At 40.4% G+C, this 21,606-nt stretch overlaps 1 protein-coding gene across 6 annotated transcripts; it reads right to left on the reverse strand.

The window, feature by feature from the left end:
- Positions 1-30: 30 nt before the first annotated feature.
- On the reverse strand, positions 31-16,693 carry hnrpkl (heterogeneous nuclear ribonucleoprotein K, like). 6 transcript variants are annotated; one of them, XM_030436144.1, is made up of 16 exons: positions 16,569-16,693; positions 14,115-14,224; positions 12,988-13,085; positions 12,823-12,879; positions 12,067-12,110; positions 10,013-10,085; positions 9,376-9,489; positions 9,128-9,256; positions 8,592-8,899; positions 8,331-8,384; positions 8,045-8,081; positions 6,050-6,065; positions 5,701-5,733; positions 5,504-5,571; positions 5,241-5,410; positions 31-2,116 (listed from the first exon to the last, which is right to left on the reverse strand). In XM_030436144.1, the coding sequence occupies exons 2-16, from the start codon at positions 14,173-14,175 to the stop codon at positions 2,086-2,088; spliced, it is 1,293 nt and encodes a 430-aa protein (XP_030292004.1). In that variant the 5' UTR covers positions 14,176-14,224; positions 16,569-16,693; the 3' UTR covers positions 31-2,085. The 6 variants fall into 6 exon arrangements, with proteins under 6 accessions (XP_030292004.1, XP_030292007.1, XP_030292002.1 ...); XM_030436147.1 differs by having other exon boundaries at positions 8,045-8,075; positions 16,434-16,571; XM_030436142.1 differs by having other exon boundaries at positions 16,434-16,571.
- Between the last annotated feature and the right edge of the window lie 4,913 nt (positions 16,694-21,606).

Here is a 21,606-nt window from a genome sequence, read left to right on the forward strand (position 1 = left end):
GCTGAAAAGGACAGAGGAAAGACACCGTGGTGAACTGAGACACAGACTTTATTTTACTCAACACCTGCAGGTAATACAGATATTTAAACACGAGAGATAACAGGTATGAGCAGACAGAACCAAACACGCCACTCGTGGACTCCTCAAGTCAAAACTGCATCTTTAGAAAAAAAATGCTTCGAAACTGGCAAAAGGAAAAAGAAAAATAGAAAGAAAAAATTGCTTTCAGATTTGAAATTTAAGGACAAGTTCACTCCAAAAAGGGAAGCTCAGTCATTACATCTGCTTCCACACCAGAGAAAGCAAAACAGATCAATATCACCTGAAATTGTTTGTGTTTAAACAAGTTTTCCTCTTTTTATGATATAACAGGCTATTTTTGTGTTATATGAAAACATTTCCACTTATTTCAAGGTATTTTCCCCTTAAATCAACATATTCTCACGTTATTCTCTCCATCACGTTGTCACGATACAAATGTTAGAATATAAATATTACATTGTTATAACAAGAAGGCTTTGTCATCATGTAATAAGTGTGTTTGTCCTTATAACGGTCAAAATATCTTCTTATGACAATACAATTTTGAAGTTATAATCTCATAAAGGTATTTTTTTCCACGTCGATGGAAAGTCCGGTGAAGCTTCATAGTCCACAAAACATTTCTGGAGCTTTGCAGCAAAACTGTGTTTTGACGCGTTTCTCCTTAGCAACTGAAGTAGATGGGGACTTGTTTTAGAACGTAAAAAACATGAACATATGATGGCTCCACAAAGCTTGTCCAAAGTAATATCAGTCTGTTGAAGCCTAGAGATCCTAAAATCATTTCAAAAGATGCCATTTAAAGTTTTGCCCGATGGCCACTTGCGGTATTGCAATACAAAAATTCCCCTGCCGCCTTTAAACTTTTATTCTTCACGTCTCTAAAACAGTTGACAGGTCACTTTGGATGTAAGATATGGCTCGATCATGAATTTTTGACAACTGGAGGCTTTATGTTTGTAAAATTTTACTTGAGCTGAAGAACCATGACATCATCACAATGTGAAGTCTAAGGGTCGAGCGGGAACGTAGATAAACACCGAATATCCATTTTTGTGTGAACTTATCCTTTAAGGTTGTTTTACAGTGAGTCCATCACGGCGAGTGGCAGAAAACAAATCATATAAAGATAGAGAGAGAAAAAAAAAAAAAAAAAAAAAGATTACCAAACCTTTCTTATGGCACCATTTCTTTTCAAGAAAGTAGAAAGTATCCTGGGCCAATTTAACCACTCTTGAAATTACTGTTTCTATGTAAATATATACACACAAAACTTTATACAGCTCCTTGTCTTTCAATGAAAAACAAAAAAATCTTAAAATTGTCTCATTGCTATATCACACTGGCATGTTTATCCCAACTGTTAAGCATGAAAAATACACCTATTCGGTTTCTGGCAGAGAGTAAGCGAGCTACAAGAGAAGATTTATTAGTGGTACAGATGTTCTCATCGAGCTACAGCTCTCCACCAGACACAAATTAGCATATTTCCCCAAAATGTCAACCAACTCCATTAACGCCCATCTTACAAAAGCACTTTATTTGACAGTGGAAAAGGATGCTGGATGTAAAAATTAAGAGTTTTTTTTTTGTTTGTTTTTTTGACTGGTTCTTTAAGAGCATGCATCTTCATTTGAAGAGTGTGCTTAAACATTTGAGGGGGCAAAAGGCAAAAGAAATAAAAATCACGTAATGTTCCTTACAAAAAGATTACATTCTGCATGCTGTACTGAAATGAGGGAGATAAAGGCCGGGGGAGGCTCACAACACCGAAAGTTATCACACAGATGAGTTTACTCCAATGACGGCACAAGAATATCCCGAAAAATAATGAACACCAGCACAGAAAACATGTTGTCGACTCCCTGTTTGCCGTTTGACAGCTTCAGATATCTCCTCAAAATAAACATTTATAGATCGATGGTGTAGTGTGCGATCGTGGGGGGGAGGGGGGGCACATCTACCAGAGGAATGTAGGCTCTGAATAGAAGGAGCAAACAGTTTGGCAGCATGGCTTCAATCATCTTCTTCACTTCCTTCTTCCTAGAAGAATCGACCAGAGTACTGCCTCACACTGAAACAAGACAGATAACCGTAAGTACAGTTCACGATAACATGAGGAATAATCATCAGAGCAGGACCATGACATGGGTCACAGGCTTTTTAAGACCAGATGCTGCAAACTGTTGGAGAGTTTTTATGTGGAGCTCAACAGTGTGTCATAAAAAATATGCCAAGGTCAAGGCTGAAAATAAATCATGTCTGCAAGAAGCAATTTGACTGCTGGGACCAGCTTAGTCGTTCAGTGATCTGTGTGTCTGTGAACCCAAAGCTCTTCAAGACAAAATACTGGTGGAAGAAAAAAAAAGGCTCAACACCCTCACGTTCTGGCATAATGTGCAAAATTACCTTTATCTACAGCCCTGAGCCCTGTTTGCACAGCACTAGTGTTACCAGGGGACCTCATGTAATTTAGAAATTGCCACCACACGTTTGTTTTTCATGTGGCGCGTTTGCAATGGACGAGCCAAATCAGTATTTTACTCGTATTTACTGACATTATCTCCTGGGTAGAATGTCAAGGCCCAGAGTAACGTCAACGCCTGTTCTTCAACAGCCACATTATCAATATAGTTGAGTGGTTTCCAATCTTTCTTTAAATATGACAACCTCATATTGTTACTTTCCACCTCTGTTTAAAAGTGATGTACAAATACTTTGTTACTGTAGAGTTAGTAAGTAAAGTAGATTTTTCAGGTAACTGCATTTGAGTATTTCTTTTTCAGACAACTTCTTACTTTTACTCCCCAAATTTTAAACAAAAATATCCTAACTTTCTACTCTTAACATTTTCCAAACAGGTTAGTTTCTTTAGTTATTAATTACTATTATTTTTGCATCATTGCACACCACCTTTCCAACATCCCAAGAGTGAGTTCAACCCAGGGGCAGTTCTAGGGGGGGGCCAACAGGAGCCAGTGCCCCCCGTAACTCTGAGTCTGGACACCCCTGTGGCCCCCCTAACAGGGAGTCTGCGTCAATAATACAATGACAGATTTCTTGCAGTGATTTAGTTCTGAAGGGAAAGGCAGAAATAAAGTGTCTCAGCAGTTTACTACCCAATAAAAATTGTTGAAATTGTAAACACTGCTTTGTCTGAATGAGGGATTTATCCTTTTTTCCGGGTTGTATGTGCCCCCTAACAAAAAAGCCGGCCCCAACCTGGCCCCCATATGAAAACTGGTCTAGAACCGCCACTGGTTCAACCTATCAGTGCATATCACTCACAGCAGATGAAAGATGAAACGATGTAAAAGACGGAACAAGACAGAAACATTCGGAGAGGGGGACTAGCATGGGGAGAAAAGGCTTGTTAGTGTCTCATCTCTGCAGAGAGCCTGCAGCCCTCTGCCTGGACTTTCTTATTTTATCAATTTTTTGCTGTGCTCAGAACACTTCACCAATCTAAAATGACTCTCTGGTGCATTTACGAACAGCTGGGACAAATACTACTGATTCTAACATTAAGTTGAACCGTCTGAATTATATTAATATGACATGAGGTTCTGTTAGATTTGTACAGAACTGACCAGTAGAAATGTCCTTCAGAGGGATACTTGTATACTTAGAGTATATTTCAGAGCCTGTACTTTCTTACTTTTACATGCCCACTGTGCTTTAAAAGTCAATATAGACATTTTTTCAGATGTTTATGAGAAACACAACCCCAAATTACAGACATGCCGACTAGCACGGATCTGATATTATCACATGACTTCTGTGGAAGTCCCGAGATAACACTCGTCCTGTGGGACAGTACAACAGTTTGTATTACAAGTTCTTTCCCACGGTTTTTTCAGTAAAATATGAGGTTTCAACATGAATTTGATTGCATTTAAGTCTACAACAAACTATTATTTTCGTTATCAATGTATCTGCCAATTACTTTCTCAAATGATGTCTTTAAAATGTGACACAAAGGGGAACAGTGAAACAAAGTAGTAAAAGAGGCTAAAGCAACAGATCCTCACATTAGAGAACTTGAAACCATCAAATATTTAAACTATTTCCTGTGTGTACCTGCTTATTTATATATTGTAAATAACTGTATGTGTTCCTTGTACCTTGTTACCTTGTTGTTTTTGCATTAAAAGATCCCCTCAACACGTGTTATATATATATATATATATATATATATATATATATATATATATATATATATATATATATATATATATATATATATATATATAAAAATTATAACATTTGTCTGACCTTGATTTAGCAGGAAAAAGAAGTAAACTTATCACATTAAACTTCTTAAAATGTCGCCCGTTTCTACACCGTCTCAAATTCCAGAGTATATTATTCAGCATATATTTTTAATTTCACAAGTTTAAGAGCTGGACACAAGATGTCTCCTGCTTCACTGTAAAGTGCATTCTCAGTGTATGTGGGCTGAAGGCTTCAAATTTCCACATCACACTTGTTTATGCTGAATATTGGACCCAGATTGGCTTCTAGACAATTTCTTGCTCTCAAAATCCAATTTTCATTGCGCACAGAGACGATTTAAAGCTTCAGAAAATGAAAAGAACACACTTCAGAGAGTAGCTTAACGACTGACTTCTTTATCGACGCGTTCTTCCCTCGATTTTGTTTTCCTGTTTGCAGTGTAATTTGCTGTCTCATCAGAGATATTTGGTCGGACCAGCCCTGTTGGGCCACAATATTATTAGCCCTGGCAATCATTTGGGAAAAATATTTAGTTGTTAATACTCTATAAAGTGTGTTCTTTCATTTCCTAGAGGTATTTCCCCATCTGAAGTCATACGACATAGACAGCTGGCTTTTATTGTTTGGGTTCCTTGTCGACTAAGGAAGTAATAGCAGTAGTAACAGTAAATGGAGTGCATGTTGTAAAGTGCAATAAAGATAAAATAATATGGTCAACAAACGTATTATAAGGTAGTATATGTTTTATGTATTTTATTAATCAGACTGAGTGTTTTGCCTGCCTGCAAGACAAATTTACATTTACACTTTGTGTAAACTTGAAATTTAAGCTAATCATTTAATGCAGCAACAGAAAAAAAAACAAAAACAAAAACAGCAGTGAATAAGCACCCAGGCCATCAGAGGAGGCCACACTGCTACTGTGAGATGAGTTTCTGGGGGGCAATCATAGGGTCACATGCCTGTTCTGCAGCAGGTACTGAGCGTTCTGGATCTGGTCCTGTGTTCCTGTGATGGTGATGATGCGGTCCTCAGAGCCCTCTAGTGGTTCATCAATCTTGATGGATGCCCCGGACTCATGGCGGATCTGCTTGATCCTCTGGCCGCCCTTACCGATGATGGAGCCAGCCAGCTGCAACACGAGCACACGGGAGTCAAATGTCGCCCCTGTCATTCCTAACTGCAACAGTCATGTTTTTGGAGCGTGAATAGATGTCTTACTCACATCTTTAGGGATGGTGACCTGTGTTGTTATGACTGGGCCTCCAATGTCACTGTATGAGCCTCTCCCACCTAGAGGAGGAGGTGAGAAAGAACATTTAAGGTGAGGTTCGTCTTCAACTAAAGCATGCAACAAGAAGAAACAATCCCTTTAGGTTAGGAAACAAGACACTAGGACGTTAATGATCCGTCTCCACTCACCAGACTGAAAATGCTCCCAGGAAGAGTTGTTGTCTTTGAAAGGAAACAGGAAAGTGAAAAATGAAAACACACCATAGGGACAGAGACAAGACAGTGTGTGATAGTAAAGAAACAATGCAGCAAAGGCACAAGACTGATATGTTTGTTAAAAGGATAAGAGGAAAATTATGTTATATTATAAACATGTCAGAAATGTTATTTCATTGACGTGATACCGAGGGTGTGTGTGGACATGTTGAAACCTGTCGCCACAGTTTTTTTAAAAATAGCATTTAATGTGTCATAAGGCAACTAGACAGGTTTCAAGCAGCATTACAGTAAAAGGAGTGGGGTATTCATCAACACTCACCATATCCGCCTCCACTCTGCAGTTCAGGATCGATTGGAGAAAAAAACAAAAGAATAAACATTAAACTGTTTTAATAACCCAAAAATGATATTTTGTTATCAGAACATTTTATTATTTTCTGCACAATAATAAACCACACACTCTGTCACCATTCTACATTATATTACCGACACCCTGGGCCAGAACTCATCATTTTTGTAACCAGAACAGTCTGAATCTTCTGTGGCACAGATTCAGCAGAGTGCTGGAAGAGTTCCACAAGGATCTGAGTCTGTGCTGATTCAACAGCATTAAGCAGCAGCATTAATGCTTCAGATAACCCATTCCACTTTATATAAACAAAACATGGTCTGACAGACACTGAAACAATCTTAAGTAACGTTGGGATCATCCTCAGATGATGACTGCTTTGTCAATAGCAGTCTGAAATTGTTCATCTGAACCACCATCTGACCAAAGCAATGACAAATACGCAATAATGTAACAATGTAACACCTTTAGACCTCTCAGTATCTAAAAGCCAACATGCTGACAGAACCTCACTCTAACAGAGACAAACATGTAAGTGTCAACAGCGAAAACAGAACTTGAAGATTTCCCACCTCGTACTAGAAAAAGTACAATGGAGCAGTACTACTCAGAACACTTTCATCAATCCTGACTTCAAGAGGGAGCAGCTGTCTGACGTCACAACAATGGCAGCACCCATGGGGAGGGGTTAGGATCAATTGTAGACTACAGTATTTCTATTAGCCTCAAGAAAAGAATATCAAGATAAGTTTAAAGGACAAAGGGGCCGGTAAAATAAAACGTATAAATGTGTCTGGTACCTCATGTGAGATTGTTTTATTCCAAGATAAAGCAGCAGATGCCAATAAAAGGAAACATACAATAATTCAAAGGGCAAAGATGAATGTTAGAAAAGGAAAACATGTCACTGAACTATTTTACATTAAAAGAAGACACAGGTGGCAACTCGGAAGAAACTTAAAACTGAGTCAAAATATCAAAACTTATTTAGTACGTGACCCTTTTAAAGAAGAGGGACTGAGGAACAATCTAGGACATTACTTTTTTACTTGCTCATATTTAGGACATTTAAAAACAAAGTGATAATTTGCCTCGACCCAGTAAAGACAGTGACTATTCAAAGAGTTAATAGAGCAGTCTTAATTAGACCAATATCAAACCTGAAATAAATAGAAACAGAAAAATTTCTGTTATTTGAGCTTGTTATCACTTTGCAACCTTTTTCCATTGACATATACATTACACCAGATGATAGAGATGGAGAGAAACTAAAACATATCCTCTTATTTTGGAAAGAGAAAGAAACTATGGCTCACAGAACTGATGGATACATTTCACTTTGAAAGATCCTGACTTTCATTCACAACAAGTTAAAAGATTAAGAAAACTAGGCAGCCTTTAGTCTCATTTCGCAAAGAGAGCCAGATTTTAACTGTAGTACAGGGTGGAGTAGATATCAGAGTGTGACGCTCGTTATGGGTTAGATATTCATTTTTCAGTGTCTTTATTAATTCTTTCTTCATACATATTTGTTATTTTATTATTACACTTATTTAATCATTATTTAATTACAATGTATTATTTGTTTAATTATTTTAACACCATGTATTGTTATTTTTTATATGATGCTTCACAATAAAAGCATTTGCTTGCAGCTAAGACCTGAAGGGAACCTATTCAGGAGGTGCGTTGGTTTCATCTGCTCGCCTGGTCGATCTCTGGACCACGTACTCTGCTGCTCTGTGGTAACCAAGGAGACAACTGTTGCCAGGCAACAACAGGCCTAGATCAGTGTGCATACACAGTGAAAAAGCAGCACAGTGTCCGTGCCTCTGCTCAGCGCTTGTACTACACTCAGAAAAAGGAATTCCAATCACCTCATCTGAAAAATAATCCACTAACAGCGACTGCACAGTCAGACAGCTGCAAACATACAGCAGCAGATTTAAACATGATGGCACTCACCATGCTGTCATAACGATCTCCTCGTCCTCTTCTGTCACTACAGAGAAAGAGGTATTCATTAATCTAGTTTCTCTAGTCTAGAACACACTTAATACTACAGTATAAAGCAGGTCAGCACTGTTACATTGGTATTTAAAAAGCTGTGAGTGTGAAAAGACACGCAGACTCAACAGATGACCTGTGACCAGACTCTGAATCAGGGCTGGTGGGTTGACATTCTACCACTGAGCTACTTTCACTGCTTGGGAGAGAAATTAAAATGCTGACAATCCTATTCCATACTCGCCTTGGTCTGTCATCCATGCTGCCATGATAGCTGCCGTGTGAGAACCTGTCTCCCCTACAAACAATGACAAGTCATGTGTTAGCAAAATAAAACAGAAATGTCCGACTAAACAATTGGGCATCTATGGGTGTTTTCACTCCAGGAGTTTGGTTAATTTTGGTCAGGACCAAGGAAAACATTAAAAAAGCACAGCACAGTTCATTGAAATGAACCAAACAGGTTAGGCGTGAAAACACCCACAGTAAGTGCGCTCCTCCTCACCCTCCTCTTGGCGGCGGTGGTGGGGGAAGAGGCAAATTACGTGCTCGGCTGCCCCCTCGACCACCTCTGCCTAGTGGTGGTGGGGGACCCCGTCGGGGGCTCATGTCGTCGTAATCCCGTCTGGAAGGAGGCATGGGTCTGTTGCCACGAACAGGGGGCATGCGCTCAAAGCCCCCACGCACACGAATGGGGAAGCCACCAATAGGTCGTCTGCCTCTTTCCTCGAATAACATGGTGAAACCGCCGTAGTCGTATGTCTCATCGTAGAAATTAGGGTCATAAGGCTGGGCACGACCTTTGATTGGCGCCTGCAAAAGAAACAAAACAATTGAAGCTCTGCTCTGTTTGGAATAACTGCTGTAAAAGCACACAACTGATAACACTACTGAACATTTAAAGATGGTATCTTAAAACCGAATTATGATTATGGACTTCAGCCTCCAGTCTCATAACTATTCTTACATCTGCAGGAGAACAAACACATGACTGTAAAACAATATGTTGAGACTTTCAGATCTCACAAGATGTAAACTTACCTCTGACACCAGCTCCAGGATCACTTTTATACATTCAATGACACGTTCTGGCTTTCCTCCCACCAAGACGACTCTGTCAGTGGAGTGTGGACAGCACTCCTGGAACAACTTAATGGTGGTCTGGGTATTCTAATGCATGAAAACATTACATTTTTTAACATTTTGAACATGACATCGGCAAACATCATACAAGTACTGCATCATTGACACCATGGGGAAGCTCCTGCGAAATCTGAACTCTGTCCTACCTCTCTCAGCTCCTTTATCTTGGCACCTTTTACCCCAATGATGCCCCCTGCCAAGCTCTGATGGATCAGCAGGCGAAGCTCACTGTCAAAATCAATCCCACTGTAATGCTGGTACTACAAAAAACACAAAGCCAGATCAGTGATGACAGTAGGGCCTGAAACTCTTCCCATTGTTGATCAACAAAGCATCTCTGCCTCTAGATACTCTATGTAGCCATAGAGGGGGGGAAAATGGCCATCCTACTGTGTGTAAAGGAAAATGAAAACAAGTTTAAAATACATTGCACCATCTACACATTTCATCCTAATAAGAATATTGGGATTCATCATAACCCATATTTTATTCAGGATTAGCAACACACTTCTGCCTGATACACGCTGCTTGAATCCTTGGTTTTAAAGGATCTGACCAAGAATATCATTTCAGGTCTTGTTTATTAACATCCATGTTTAAGTGCTAGCTTTAAGCGCTAGTGTTCTTCTTCACTGTCTTTGTTTGGCACATTGCTATGTCTATTGACACACCGACTGTTAATAAGAGGACAACACATTATAAAATGCAATGTCATCAATCATTCCGCGCTGCCCCCCTGTTCAAGTACACATTAATAATAAGGTAATTAACCTGGTAGCTTACCTCCTCTAGGGTAGGTATGATTTTCAGCAGAATCTCTCCAATCGTGTCGATGCTGGCGTTCACGCTCAGGATCCTGTCAGGAACCATTTTGGCCAAAAGGAAGGCGTTACAAGGGGGACAAAAAGTAGAACACAAAGCAAATCCTGACCAAAAAAAACATGAGAAGCAGTCCAGCAAATAGTTACCGACAAACTCACGAAACATTCCAGGCTAAACTAGACAGAATAAATAACCAGCTGACATGCACTCATTGTAATATTTTCAAAGTAAGAGAAGCCTTGGGAGGATGGGCAACTTCAGAACGGCTCAAAATTAACTTGAGACTGGCCACACAGAGTTGGGGGGGAGAAGGGTGTGAGAGAAAGAGAGAGATCTTCTATTACCATCCCACCACCAGCAAGTTGGGGATAAGGAACGTAAAAAACTGAAACAATGGCTTGCCATGACAATTGCGCCACCAGCACACCTTCTCATTGTGACCAGGGGTTGGGGGAGAAGAGGGGAGGGGTGGGGAGGGCTTGGGGCTGAGGTGACGAGACGAGGTGGGCAGTAGAAAACAAGCAGAGGGATTGAGGTGGGGAAGGATATGTGAGTGGCTACCAACTACTGGAGGTGGAGGGTTTCAGGGGCGGGGGTTAATGAAAGGTTTGGCAGACAGTTGTGATCGGATGTGGCCTGGCAGAAATGTAAAAGAAGAGATGAAGCACATAAAATGGGCCCTGGCTCAGACCTGGTATTAACATTCATCCTGGGTGATCCAATTACAAATGGACAGCTCTCTTATTCTGTCTGTTCACACCTGCCACTAACATGCGTCTCGAGTGACCACTAGGGTTGACGCAGTGACAAAATGTTCCCACTGACTAATAAGCTTGCGACAACACTGGTAATACCCGGTACACACAAACGCTGTGTTAATGTAGTACTAATGAAAACTCAATACTTACTACAGCTGAAGCTTCAAATTAAAGCATTTGACTGGTGAAACACAAGTTAACCAGTCTTTTGAATATGGCTAGTCACTCGAAAGCAATGTGTCTGGTGAGTTTAGCATTTTGGGCTATCGTTTGTCAAAAGTCAGTCATCAGAGCAAAACAACAGTAATGTACGCATTTATTGACGGCAGATCAGTTTAAAATCTGTCAAGGCATAGTTTTATACAATCTGAGGGAGTAATGGAATGAGAAGGTGTTGCTAGATGAAGACCTGCAGACAACACACTGCACCTCCTCCAACTCAAACTTCTCAGTTCCCTCATTACGTTACCATGTTCCCTGTTGCCAAATTTACAAGACGGCGCAAACAATTAAGTTTGTTATAAACAGTGTTTGATGGTTCCTCCTTGCTCAAGCAATTGCAAAATTAGAGAATCTGAGGACTTCCACCTCCAAACGTGGTCCGAATGATCAGATCTCAAATGGGTCTTGGGAGGCATTCAAACCTGTACTTACAGCTGTTCACTTGTGATCAGATCACTCAGGACAGACGTTAATACAAGGTCTGAATGGGGCCATAAACAGACGACATCAATGAGTGACAGGGACGGAGCCTCCAGACAAAAACCAGTGCTCGCTCAGAAATCATGGACAGTGATGCTGACAACAGTGGGGGAGGGAGGGTGGAGGAAAGGAGAGGCCGGAGGTAAGGAAGCCAGGTGGGCCACAGAGGACAGAGCGAGAAAAAGATGTCTGCTTTCCACAAGTTTAATGGTTAAAAACTAAATATCACAGCGAAGGAAAACAACATCCAACAGCTGTGGGGCTAACCATCAAATACCAACTACTCGGTAGTGGGCTGTCAGTGATTCTCTGCATGGACAATAAACTTTAATGACAAAAAGTCCAACTCAATGGAGATGCTTCAAATGGACAGAAAAATCAAAGGGAACAAAAACACGTCTCTTACAAGTGGAGGGGGAGGGGTGTTTGGGGGAAGGGGTGGGAGTATTCTGTCATGTATATAAAAATGTTAAAATGAAACAAAAGGCAGGTTATCAAAAGACATGTGTTTCACTGTTCTAATCAGGCAGTGAGGCAATAACTGTTGGGACATACCGCTCTGGGCCACTGCTGTCTGGGACTGATACACTGGCATTGTACTGCATGGGCCGAGGTGGTGGTGGTGGTGGTTGTGGTGGTGGTTGTGGTGGTGGAGGAAGTTGGCATTGGGCAGGGGCATTCAATCACAAGATGTCAAGTTAGGCGCCCGTTTAAGGAGGGGCACGGTTTATGGAAGGGGCCAACCGGGAGTGTCAGGTGGGCGGGCGGGCGTTCAGGGGCGGGCGGAGGTTGGGCCAACGTCAAGGTGGGCAACGCAGGAGGGGCATGTCGATCCAGTACATGGGCAACGGAGGAAGGTGGCCAAAAATAAAAGCAAAAAAAGTAAAGGAGAAGGGAAGAGGGGGAGAAGGAATACATTTTTAATTGAATACACGCTAAACTTTGACCCAAAAGTGATATGAGAAAAATTGTGGTGAGTGAAGAAGAACAGGAAGTGTGATCTGGACAGAGATAAGTATAAAAAAAAACAGTCTTGAGCACTACAGATTAACGTCCCTGGAGAAAAAAAAAAAGATGGACTCAGGCTTTCAGGCACCTGGTGTCTCTTCAGGGTCACACATAGCTTCAAGACTGTGAGGGGGAACTGGAATCAGGTTGAAACTGAAGACTGGAAACAAATCCAAAAGATCTGACTACAAGGGCCTTCCTCCACATGAGCCAACTTGGTTTCATCATTATTGACAAGTGATCTTTGACTAACACTTCTCCTCAGCTGCAGATAGGTCAGCAGCATTTTTTCCGTTTACTCACGTCTGTGCGTAGGGCTTTTATGTTCTTGCCTCCTTTTCCAATAACAGCACCGGCATTCTGTGAACAAAAAGCAGGTTTTCTTGAGAAATAATTCAGATCTTTGATAAATAGAAAAAATATCATTAGCATGGCCTAACAGCTAACACTGTGTGAATGGGTCTTTACTTTGCTCTGAAGTAGCACACGCAGCTCCACCATCTCGTCTGCGTTGCGAGAACGTTTGAAGGCCTGCTCCTCATCCATGTCCTCTGCTGGGCGTTTACCTGAGAGGGAGGACGATTCAGGTCAAATCCAAGACAGGCGGACTTTAAGATCACATTCTGAGCAGACAGTGCAGGATGAGGAGAGGTGGACTCTGTGTTTACATGATTGATGCTTGGTGCTTAAACTGACGGACAGTGTTTACCTGATGAACTTTTAATGTAAAGATAGTGACCTTTTTATCATCACCCTCTTGTTGATGGCTAATGTTATATACTTTCCCTGTCCATGGTTTTACTGTTGTGGCTGATGGATATGTTCATGGCCTAAAATCACTGCATATATGTTCTATGCAACTATGAGTTACACATTTGTATCATTTTGTTATGCAACCTGGTGTTATATGTTATAAATCACCTTAAACCTTGTAATAGCTTTGTAATCCAAGTGGACATTTATACCAAGTTTGAAGGATTTCCCTCAAGGCATTCCTGAAATATCGCCTTCACAACAATGGGCCCATGAAAAAACCTGAGAACATAATGCCTCTGGTAACAGCTTTTGCCGATGTGGAGACATAAAAACGCAATCTTTGACTCTTCAAATTTTTCCATCTTTCAACCAATCTCACTTTTCTAAAAATTAAATATTGCTGGATTCGCATAACACACTAAAGGATTAATTGAAGTGTCAAAAATATAAATCAATGGCGAGTGCTGGGTCTTACAGTACGTTCCACCCCATGCATGAGTTTCATGCAGCAGCCAACTGTATCCTGGATTATCTCCAGCACCACCATGTACCCTTCCTGGATTAAAACACGGGAAGATCTGCTCAGGGCCCACTGAACAGCAGTATCCTGGACAGGAGAACCCCTCAACCATCTGACATGACCACATGCTACGAAGTGCCAGCCAGAAATGTTCAGTTTTTTTCTTTTTTCCTCCCTTGAGTGAACTAATTAGCCGATATAACTGCAAGCCGGCTCAGCTCATTTTCTACTTCATGCTCGAGTTGATTCATGCAGTTTACATTAAGGTCATGAATGGATCCTTTTGCCTTGAGCGGACTGAAGATATGTATGATCTTACCATTCGTGTCAGTGTTGCTGAATGTGCTGTCTTCGTCCTGCTCTTTGATTTTCACCTCCATTGTCTAGCACCTGCACTGGAATGCAAACAGGCTCCTCTCCCTGGATCTGCTAAAAGATTGGGGGCAATAACACAATCAGCCTGGCTACATATAGATATGCAAAACACCTTTCTTCAAATACTCTTAAATGGGCTACATCTAACAACTGGGGCTGCAATGATTAAAGCAGCAAAATGTAACTTCCTGGAGAGGACAGTTAATTGTTGTCATCCCCAGGCTGTCAAATATTGGCGCATTCAGTTGGCATCCAACCCAAGCTGCTAACCCAAAGCCTCAACCTCAATACTCAATACTTAGGTATTGAAATCTGATGTCAAATGACAAGAGATTTGTTGATACTCAATAATGTCGAGGCATCAGCTTAAATGTAGTCCAAAATGGACTTTTTTCTTTTGAGATTACAATGCAGAAAAAGATGCTTGGAATAATTTATTATTAAATTCTCAGTGATCCTTGCGGTCTTGTGCACTGATGTCATTTTAAACAATAAAGTTCAACTGCAGAGTTTCCCACTTCTGTTACATATCTCTGTTAGAGCCGTATCAATGGCAAAAATGTGTTTAAATTAGTCAATACATATCGATACTGGATTTTTTTCACTCCAATATTGATATAGGCATCAACCCCAAAATTCGAGTATTGATCAACCTGTTTACTATCACAGAAAATGGAGGGAAAGTACACAGAATATTTGACTTTTTTTTTTCTTTTTTAGAAAAGCACATAGACCACTAATTATTTGTGTCATTTTAGACCATCAACTTTATTGTTCAACAGTTAAATCTTCATTACATATCTTTGTCACAAGTGCTTGATACCAAAAATTGAGGGATCATCATTTTTCACCCCAATATCAGCCCCAACCCCAAAATTTGAGTCAAGCTCTGTTTACATCACATAAAATGAAAGAAAAGCAGCAAATCCTTAGATATGAAGAGTTGAAAAGAGAGAATATGTCAATTTATTTGCAACGATTAATCGAAAAGTGAGATTAATTCAGGCAAATCCAATTTAATCACTCGCCGACAATTTTTATTACAAAGAAGACGGCAACAAATAATCGATGATGTCATTTCAGACCACGTTTATTGTTCAGTTGTAAAATATCTGCCTCCCGGATATATCTTTGATACAAGTGTTTGATAACAACAAATGAGGGATTGTTTTAAATAGTATGGTTGGCTGATATATCGGTATGGGCTTTTGTTCTCCCCAGTGTTGATATTGGCATCAACCCTCTGCTCTGTTTACCATCATTTAAAATGAATAGGAAAACTAGCAAATTCTTAAATAATAAGAGAAACTGGGAATATTTGAATTTTTTCTGTGTGAATGACTGAAAATAATTGACTCGATTATTCTACTAGTCTTTTGATCGACTACTTGAATTTAATTGTAAAAGCTGACAAGTGAGGTTCATGCAGGCAAATCCAAACAAATCACTCTTGGAAAAAAAACATGTGTGCAGCAGCATGAATGATGCCTGTGTAGTTCAGTCAGACTCCAGGATTGAACACCTTAAATATAGCCACAAGTGTCCTTCGTATTACTACTCTGCATGAGCTCTGCCACCTACACGCACTGCCCACTGTTGTTTGTGAACACTGTAAAAAAAAAACAAAAAAAAAAACAAAAAAACAGGTTGGACTTCTCCAGCCTTGGGGAGATGCTAGTCAACGCCTACATAGTTTTAGGAATTAGCCATTTTAACTACCGTGCACAAACACACACACACACACACACACATAGCTCATGCCCCCCTGGATGAAAAGCTCTCCAGTAAACACATATTCTTGGATGCATTAAGAAATATGCCATTTGTGAAGACAGCTCGTCACGTACTGTAACTTATTACACCCAAAGCAGCCGACTGTACATTAAGGAAACTGCGCAATTCCCCACACATTAAAAGACAACGTGTTTTGTCACCTGATCCCGGCTGTGCCTGCGAACAGAAGTTAGCTAGCTTCTGTGGGCTGAGTTGACGTGTGTACCAGCTAACGGCTCTGCTAAGCTAACGTTAGCCAGTTGTGTGTTTTTCTTTTCTTTTTTTTTCCGCGAGGCGTGTCCAGCAGCTTCACTGTACACGTTGCGACTGTACAACACTCACAGGCGAGAAAATAGCACGAGCGCGGCGGTTAAACTGTAATGTCAGCGGTGGAATCTCATTATACGTATCGCAGACAACGCAACGGGTCAAACGAGGCGACGGTGCGTGCCGGAATAACAACATATAACGGTTGGGAAAAAAAACAAACCTGCAGCAAAACCACGTTCACTGCGGTCGTCCACGGTTTCCTCGCCCCGAAACGTTCGCACGTTTTCAGCATGGAGAGGAGACACCGTGGATGAGCTCGAGCCCGTTGACGCTCACCCGTTGGGTCGTTACTTACGCTTGTCAGGTCGGCACGGGCGGGCGGAGATAAGACGCGTTCAATTCACCCGAGAGGGTGTGGGTGTATCGCACGGCCACGCAGGACAATGTATCAAACTCTCACTGATGTGTATGGGCGTTTGTGTCCTGAGTTGAGGCTCACAGGCAGCGCTTCAACTCAGGCTACCTACAGCCCCGCCCCCCTCAGGCAGACGCTCCCATAAACAACCACTGTCTGACTCTTACGAGAGGGCTTAATGTCCTGAATTCAGACTGTCAGGTTAGTTGTTAAAATATGTGCAAGGTTTTTTTTTTAATCCCACAGTTCAGGGGTTTATTACTGCAAGTTTAACCAGAGTATAAAATAAAAAGTGATTAAATTAAAGGTGCAATATGTAAGGATTTTACATGAAAGGAACTAAAATGATCATCAGATTGCGAAGAAAAAACAGTTTGGAGGTTACGATGTCTATGTGTTCTGTTGCATGGATATCCCAGGGGGGCTATATGTGTTATGTATACAGGACAAGCGCCAGGCTTCGAAGCCAGTTTGTGTAGTGGCCGAACCCTGTAATTACATCATCATGTGATGCACAGGGGCCAAAAAGACTTTTTCCCTTTCGCTAACATTGTGGAAGAAGCATCCCAACCTCCATGAAATGACTTGTTTGACTGGCATAATTTGAGCCATAGGTCCAATAAAATGTGGCAAATGTAGAAGTGCTGCACTATTGAATTTATTCAAGTTAGCCAGTTCTGTCAGCAGACTTCTGCTGACCAACCACACTCTATGGGCCCCAAAACAAAGGAAGATCTGGGTATTTTTTTATCAAGCCATTTTGGCTTCATGCACTGCTGAGCAGCTTTCATAGGAATGAATGATGGTCCTTCTGTTCTTTTCTGGTATCCCTGCCTCCTTTATCCAATCAGGACAGAGAACTCCATGAAGAAGTAGTCCTGCTAGCTCAGGAAGGTTCTGAGAGCTAGCAGTTTGCTTCTGCAATAAAACCCACATACAGCATCACAGGTGGAGCCCAGTCATTCCTATGAAAGCTGCTCAGCGGCGCATTAAACAAGAGAAGCTCGACTTCCCAGCTTTAAAATAACCTGGATGGGCCTTGTCGTGGGGCCTGCTGACCAAGCCAGCTAACTTCTGGTTTAGTTCTGGCTAACTTGAAAAGAGTAGAATTATTTAATCTTGCAACTCTTCCAGACTTCCCTAATGTTACTGGAACAAATGGCTCAAATTATGACAGTCAAATGAATGATTTGGGAGGGGTTGCGACTCTTAAAAAGTATGTATCCAATGTTGTAATTACACAGCCACTACAAAAGTTGGCTTCAAAGTATGAATGCACAGAGGACAAAAGTTGTCAGATTTGTCGACCTCTTTTTTTTCATCGTCCTTATGCAGACAGTGATCCTCCAAGTCAAGACAACCTTCTTATCAGTAACTAAACATGAAACTCTGGATGATAAAAGCCTTTTAACAGTTATGCGTGAACTTGAATCTCTAGGACAGCAATAATGAACGACTAGCAAATTACTTTAATATGATTAAATGATTTGTCTAATTTGACCCAAAAAAATATTGATTTCCCAAACAAAAATAACTGATGAATCCTATATGACTGGTCTAAGATAAGTCAAATGAGTTGTATCAGATAACTCAGATCATTGAGGTGTTCACAGTGTTGGTAATCTTCAGACTGAGAGACTGAGAGTGGATAGTACAGGATGTAGATCAGTAGGCTGAGTCACGGCTGCATCACTGCATGCAAGGTTCAAGACAAGTCTGCCACCAGCTGGTTCAGGAGGAGGTAAGAGCGGAGATGGAGGGAGTTGCAGACTTGGATGATGCCGAAGTGGCACCAAACTAGATATACAAGAGAAGGAGGATCTCTTGGTCTGACATCCTCCACAGCTGATCTCTGTCCAGTTCAGCACAGGGATCATTGAGGTTTCATGCAATAAAACATTCAAGATAGGCCAAACTATAAAAATCTGATTTGTGGTGATCTGTAGTGTAATTTGGTCATCTGGCAAAGATAAAGCACATTTTCAAGAGCTTTGGCTTGGATAACCTAAAGTTGACCGTACTGTAAGAACACACACAAATGTGTGTGTATGAACCAAATAAACACAAACACACTAAAATGAAAAGGACATAAGTTCGGATTTATTAATCTCTCTTCACCTCCTCACCGCCCACTTATTGCAAAATCAGGATTCTGAATTATGTCCACACTTGATCCACTTAATCACCGCCCCCCCCCCTCCCTTTTTGTTTTTTTCTTGTAGTGTTTTCATGCTCCTTCAGATATAGGCAAGGATCTATTGCAAAATAAAGAGCTCTCTTCCCTCTCCTATACTCTGAGGTTACCATGGAGACAGATATAATTCAGTTCTTGATGTTTCTCATAAAAAATAAGCCTGCGTACATATTTTCATCTGCAACCATAGCGACACTTGACATTGTCAGCGCTATTTGTAAAAAGCAAGTCACCATAGAGACACTAACCATCCAGGCTGTGTCATAGATCATGTGTCCTGGCTGAGTATGCCTCCTCATTATGAGTGAAATTTAGGGATAAACAGGATTTATTTGATAATGTTTACAAGCATGTTACCACCTTGATGTTTAGCACAGCACAGTAACACTCGAAAAACTGAAAAATAAAGGGTTTATTCACAATCATAACATTTAAAAAAAAATGGAGAGTGAAACTTTTCTTGTGCCCCTTCTTAAAGCTCTCTATATTTTTTAATTGCATGTATAAAATGTTATCAATTAAACCGTTAATGGTAAAGGTAAGTTGCAATTAATGTTTAAATTACTGATGTATTATTAATGTTTATATTGGTGAGTGAACGCCAACATCCAAGCAATAATTGCAGTTTATTTTCAGGCATGTCACCACCTTGATGTTGCACTGCACGGTAACTCTCAAGATACTTATTCGGCATGTACAAACGTTATTAATAATACTGTTAAAATGCTAAGTTGCAATTAGTGTATAAATGATTAATGTATTATTAGTGTTTAAATTATTGATGGAGCCTATTATTCCAATTTATACTGTGTGTTGGTGAATGGGTGCCAACATCAGAGCAAATACTTACAGGTCATTTTCAAGCATGTTACCACCCTGATGTTCAGTTCTGCTCGGTAACTCTCAAAAGACTGAATACAAGATTTATATGGTATCTAATTCACTCAGATTGCAAAGTTAATTATGGACCTTTCTGAAAGCTATATGTACAAATTACTTTTTCGAATTATATGCCTACATAAAAATGATATCAAGAGACCTTTAAGGGAAAGGGTAAGTTGCAATTATGTCTAAATTATTGATGTAGCATGTAATTCATATATATATACTGTGTATTGGTGAGTGGACACCAACATCAGAGAAATACTTATTTTTAAGCTATTTTTACTAATTTTTAAGCATGTTATTATTTTGATCCATCTTTCTAAAACATCTATAGATTAACTTTTTTTTTAAACTTTATTTGCCTACATAAACATGTTGTCAGTCAGACTTTAGAAGAAATGGTAAGTCGCAACTGATGTCTAAATTATTGATGTAGCCTATTATTCAAATGTTTACTGTGTATAAGTGAGTGGACGCCAACGTCAGAGCAATACTTGTAGGTTATTTTCAAGCATGTTACCACCCAGATGTTGAGCGCTGCATGTTAACTCTCAAAAGACTGAAGAAATAAAGGATCTATATGACATTTAAATTGCCTAGTTTAGAACATTAATCCACTATCATATTTGTTTTCCTTTTTTTGGAAAAGTGACTCTTTCACTCCGCACCTTTTTAAAAGTTCTGTAGATGTACAATTTTTGTAATCATTTGCCTACATAATGTAACATAACGTTATCAATATGACTGTTAAAGGACCTTTCTAAAAGCTCTATAGATGCTTTATTTTCTAAAACTTTTACTGACATAAAAACTATCAATAAAACTGTTAAGGAAAAGGTAAGTTGCAATTAATGTTTAAATTATTGATGATGTAGCCTATATATGTGTCTGTCTGTATATATGTATATATGTATATATATATAAATGTGTGTGTGTGTGTGTGTGTGTGTATGTGTGTGTATGTGTGTGTGTGTGTGTTATGTATACTGTTTATATGTATACTGGTGTATTCGTGACCAAAATATGCCATAGTCTGTTCCTACAATTACAACCTTTACAGATGGTTACCGTCGGTTGTAATTTGTGTGTTGATGTGATGTGTCAAAATTAACAGATGAATATCTTTATCATAAATGATCCCCTTTTATTCCTGCTCCATCGTCCACTGATCAGCGATGGAGTGAGACCCATTTGAAGCTTGCAGACATAGTATAGGTAATTATTTTTCATAGATGCACCCCGTCTTGTGCGTCAACCGTACGTCACACTATAGGCCTAATGGCCAACCGTACAACAGTGTTGGTGTGGAGAGAGAGAGAGAGAGAGAGGGGAAAAAAGCGCTGCTTTCATCCAATGCATGGCTTCAGAGTAACTACAACAGAGGAGTTTACATCCATATTGTTGTTGTTGCCCACCACAAACAGCTGGAATCTGACCCAACAGCTGCAGCCTGATTAGACTGCAGCGTGTGGTGCTGTGTTTTTTTTTTTTGTTTTTTTTTTTGGTTGCATGTTAAAAATACATATATATTTTTCTCCTCAAACACATTCCTATAAATACAACTTGAGATCTCCGGGGTATCATCATACCACCGTGACATCCCCCCCCCACCCCCGGTAAACCCAGTCCTGGTTGATGGCTGGGGGGAGGTGGGGGTGATAATCGATAGACGCATGCAGGTAGCCTTCCTCCCCTACACACGCAGCATCACCACGCATCCTTACTCCACTGTGCAGTCTCTCCCTATTTTCTCCCTCTCCCCCCCCCACTCACCCACACACCCCCACCCCCCCAGCCCCACCACCACCACCATCACCACCACACATATGAGAAATCGCTCGTTGGGGGCCCTGCCTATTGATCTATAAACATCTGGAACACCTCATATTTGTTTTACAA

The sequence above is a fragment of the Sparus aurata genome, chromosome 12, assembly GCF_900880675.1.
Source record: "Sparus aurata chromosome 12, fSpaAur1.1, whole genome shotgun sequence".
NCBI lineage: Eukaryota > Metazoa > Chordata > Actinopteri > Spariformes > Sparidae > Sparus > Sparus aurata.